The sequence below is a fragment of the Falco biarmicus genome, unplaced genomic scaffold (genome assembly GCF_023638135.1).
Source record: "Falco biarmicus isolate bFalBia1 unplaced genomic scaffold, bFalBia1.pri scaffold_30, whole genome shotgun sequence".
NCBI classification, from domain to species: Eukaryota; Metazoa; Chordata; class Aves; order Falconiformes; family Falconidae; genus Falco; species Falco biarmicus.
In genome coordinates, this window is record NW_026611861.1 from 17,907 (window position 1) to 22,593 (window position 4,687).

General features: G+C 49.2%; 1 protein-coding gene across 1 annotated transcript; it reads left to right on the top strand.

Moving 5' to 3' along the window:
- Positions 1-234: 234 nt before the first annotated feature.
- Positions 235-1,224, top strand: LOC130143487 (olfactory receptor 14C36-like). The gene has a single exon (XM_056326168.1). The coding sequence runs from the start codon at positions 289-291 to the stop codon at positions 1,222-1,224; it is 936 nt and encodes a 311-aa protein (XP_056182143.1). The 5' UTR covers positions 235-288.
- Positions 1,225-4,687: the final 3,463 nt, after the last annotated feature.

Genomic DNA, 4,687 nt, shown 5'->3' on the forward strand with positions numbered 1-4,687 from the left:
AAAGTTAAACACCAGGACTGGTCCCTGCCCCCACCCACTGCTGCAGAGTGGGGCTGGCTGGTCAAGAGCCCGTGGGCAGATGCCCTGCTCTTCATCACCCACACGGCCAGCACCAAGCAGGGCTGCAGCCACACAGCTGCAGGAAGGTCTCCGAGAAAAGAGAGGGATGTCTGTGTGTGACGGGGGGATGGTCTGTGGGAAATGGCTTTGATTTTGCTTGCAGAAGTCTCCCCTAAATTATCACTGTCTTTTTCTCCTGTGACAGGACCATATGCCCAGAGGCAGCACATGTCCAACAGCAGCTCCATCACCCAGTTCCTCCTCCTGGCATTGGCAGACACGCGGGAGCTGCAGCTCTTGCACTTCTGGCTCTCCCTGGGCATCTACCTGGCTGCCCTCATGGCCAATGGCCTCATCATCACCACCATAGTGTGCGACCACCACCTGCACACCCCCATGTACTTCTTCCTCCTCAACCTCTCCCTCCTCGACCTAGGCTCCATCTCCACCACTCTCCCCAAAGCCATGGCCAACTCCCTCTGGGACACCAGGGACATCTCCTACTCAGGATGTGCTGCACAGCTCTTCCTGATTGTCTTTTTCCTTTCAGCGGAGTGTTCTCTCCTCACCGTCATGGCCTATGACCGCTCCGTGGCCATCTGCCAGCCCCTGCACTACGGGACCCTGCTGGGCAGCAGAGCTTGTGTCCACATGGCAGCAGCTGCCTGGGCCAGTGGGTTTCTCTGTGCTGTGCTGCACACGGCCAATACACTGTCACTGCCGCTCTGCCAAGGCAATGCCCTGGGACAGTTCTTCTGTGAAATCCCACAGATCCTCAAGCTCTCCTGCTCACACACCTACCTCAGGGAAGTGGGGCTAATTGTGGCTGGTGCTTCTTTATTATTTGGCTGTTTTGTTTTTATTGTTCTGTCTTACATGCAGATCTTCAGGGCTGTGCTGAGGATCCCCTCTGAGCAGGGACGGCACAAAGCCTTTTCCACGTGCCTCCCTCACCTGGCCGTGATCTCCCTCTTTCTCAGTACTGCCATATTTGCCCACCTGAAGCCCCCCTCCATCTCCTCCCCATCCCTGGACCTGGTGGTGTCAGTTCTGTACTTGGTGGTGCCTCCAGCAGTGAACCCCCTCATCTACAGCATGAGGAACCAGGAGCTGAAGGACGCACTGAAGAAGCTGATGCAGTCAGGTGTCTCTCAGCAGCACTGAACTGCCTGAATCTCCTCACAAGGCATTTGCAGGTCATCTCTGGAACTTCCTGTGCATTTAGCATTTAATCTGTGACAATCCTGTTTGTTTTGCAATGCCTGCATGGAGTCCACCTCCTCAAGGCAGGAACCTAGCCTGTTTGACCCAGAGGCCTTTATCCGTGTGCTTTGGGGGATGGTGCAGCTAGACTCCTGTGTCACATCTATGTAATAAAAGAGTTTTTTCCCAGTACTGATATCTGGGAAGTGCCTGGTAGAGGAAAATACCAGTGTAGATTTAAGCTGGGTGAGTCTGCATGGTGTGGGCACACAGCAGGTCGGGGCACACAGCAGGTGTGCAGATCTAGGGGTCATGGTGAAGGAACCAAGGCAATTAAGGAGAAGGACTGAGGGGCCTGCTCTGTGCCATATCCCCTGGACACACCACACAAGCTGCCCCAGATTCCCCAAGAGGTCCCTAACACCACTCCTTTCCCTTCTTTGTCTTACACCCCAGCCCCCATCAGGAACATCTGTTGCATGGTCACCTCTGTCCTACTCCAGGGCTCAGTGAGACCCAGATCCATTCCTATTTTAAATGTAAAGGCAGCCACTTTCAATATAAAGGCAGCCTTGTTCGCACTGACACTTGTTACACACAAGTCCCATAGCTCTTGTCACAGTTGGTGTGGTGACGCAAGTCGAGACAGACTCAAAACCACTGTATATGCGTGGGTGAGTTCAGGCAATATGGCTAAAATGGCATTTATTGTTTTAACATATTGCTTATATATCTTAGACAGTACATGTGTCAGATGCTGATAGGCTTTATGTCTTCTCCTTGCTTGCTGTTTGCTGTTGCTGTAGGCGCCCGTATGCTGCGGTTTTAAGTTCTGGTTTTTTCACATCCTGTTTACATGCCTGACGTTTTTGTAGATGTCTTAAAGGTACGCGACTAAGCCTTCAAAGTCAACTAACTCATTAGCAGGCCGACTGCAGACCCCAACAATTCCCCTATTTTGTTTTTGAACAGCTGTGTGCTGTTTGCGGCAGGTGTGCTGTGCGCTGCAGGGCCCTTGGCAAATACGACACAAACTAGGCAATAGCAAACAAACAATACCGCCAACTGAGTGAATTGATGCCAAAAAAACCCTGACAGTTTCTCAGGTTTTGGTAACATGTTGCTGCAATGTGGCACCTAAATCCATGCAGTACACGCCATCAAGATCCTCACAGCCATGTCCCGAGTCAACAACAAAAACTCAATAGCTGCTCTGTTTTGTAAAATCGCATGTGGTGGCAAATCATCAGCTAACAATCCCAAAACACTAGAGGTTTGATTTGCATTCTTAACTACCTAACAAATAAGGTGATTTAACTCTTTTAATGCTTTCCCTGCTGCTGCTCCGGGTAAGAGAAGAGCTGCTGCAATACGTTCCCATCAGTTCCATGACTCAACTACACCATTACATGTTTCATCCAAAGCTATACTGTGTTTAAACACATTATGCTTATCAGCATGAGCACATATTGATTTATGTGGGTGCCATGGTGCCATCATGGCCTCCCGGTACATTAGCATCTACATAAAAACAACTATCAGCATTCAATGTGCCAACAACATCAATTTCTTGTGGGTTACCATTATACAGAGTTAACCTATTATCCCAAATACCAAGGTTTTCAGTAAGATCCTTCATTACTCAAAGTCTTTGATGAAATCGTACATTCGGCTTTTGTGCAATAATGTCTGTTAACACACGTTGCAAGTCAGTTTTGAGGAAGGGCACACCAACCAGGCATGTGTGGGAGGGTTGACTGCCTTGCACCAGAGACACACCAAACCGGGATGGGTTCAGTTGCTGTGCTAAGGAGACCACACATCAGTTGTTGGGTTGACTGGTGGCAGCCGTGCTCCCACGATCCAGCACGCTAATCTCAGGCCGCACACAGCGAGCTGGTATCCATTGCAGACCTTCATCTGTAAAGACACAAGCATAACCTCTCCCCCAAGGTAACAATCTGTGCAGTCCTGACCACTGCCTAGTACAAGGTCTTTCATGCCTGCTAAGACGCCTTTGTGCTTTGGCTGCTTATTACCAAGTGACACAAAGTGCCGCACAATGGGAGGCACCGCATGGTTGGCAGAGATTTTCAAAAAGTTCAAAACACAGCATGCTTTCTCTGAACGTGCCTCTGGGGTCATTTCCTTCATTCCCCCTTCTTGTGTTTCAAGCAGGCATTTGAGAGTATTGTTCATGCGTTCAACGATGGCTTGGCCCGCGGGGGAATGGGGAATACCAAATTTGTGGGAGATCCCCCACCGGGAAAGGAACTGAGTGATGGACTTGGAGCTATAGGCAGGTCCATTGTCCGTTCTGATTTCAAGGGGGACACCGAGCACAGACAAAGCACGTTGCCAGTGCCAAATGACCTCACGACTGGTCTCACCTGTGTGGGCAGTAGCAATCATTGCAGCAGAATATGTGCCTATTGTAACATGGACATATTTTTGTCTGCCAAACTCGTTGTAATGACTGACATCTGTTTGCCAAAGTTTTAAAGCTTGAAGGCCTCTAGGACTGACTCCAAGACTGGGTATGGAGGTAACATTTGGGCAGTCTGGACAGGCTGCAACAATGCTGCATGCAGCAGCCTGAGAGAGACGCTTTTGGCCAAGTTGATGATACCAGGATTGCCAAATACGATGATAAAATTGGTGGGCTAACACGGCCTGCTGGTGGGCATCAGGAACAGGCAGTGACAGAGCCACAGAAACTAGAGCATCAGCTCTAGCATTGCCTTCAATTAGAGAACGGGTAGGGAAGAACAGCTGTAAAATGCATAACATAAAATGGAGAGCGGCGTTTCCAAATTCCTTCCCAACCTAAAGTCTAAGCTGCTAAAAGTTTGGGATGGTTGACATGGCCAAGGACAGTGATACCCAACTTGGGAAGGAGGGCTGCCACATAGGCTGAATCAGTAACAAGATTAAGAGTGCCTGGGAAGAACTGAAATGCCAAGGCCGCAGCTTGTAACTCTTCAACTTCCAGGGTTCCTTCCAAATATACAATTTGGGAATGCCATTGCCCGTCCTGCTTCCAAGCAGCAGTGGCTTTTCATGGTTTTCCAGACCTGTCCGTAAACACTGTGTCACCTTTGACTGGGCATCTCTGATTTAGCTGCCGTGGCTGCAAAGTTACATCTACAGTCATTTTCAAAAGTGGATGAGGTGGATGATGGTGCTGAACTTGCCCTTGAAAACTGGCAAGAGCCACTTGAAGGGCAGTAGCGTTTGACAGCGCCCATTCAAAATTGAATTGTTGTACAGGGATAATCACAGCTGTTGGATCCACTGCAGTCAACTCTAAACATCTTTTTCAGATTCTTATGATCAAGTTGACAAAATTGGACCATCCAACAGAATTTTTCTTAGACTGCAAAGGCAAATCCAACCATACTGCAACAACCGACTTGGCTTTGTC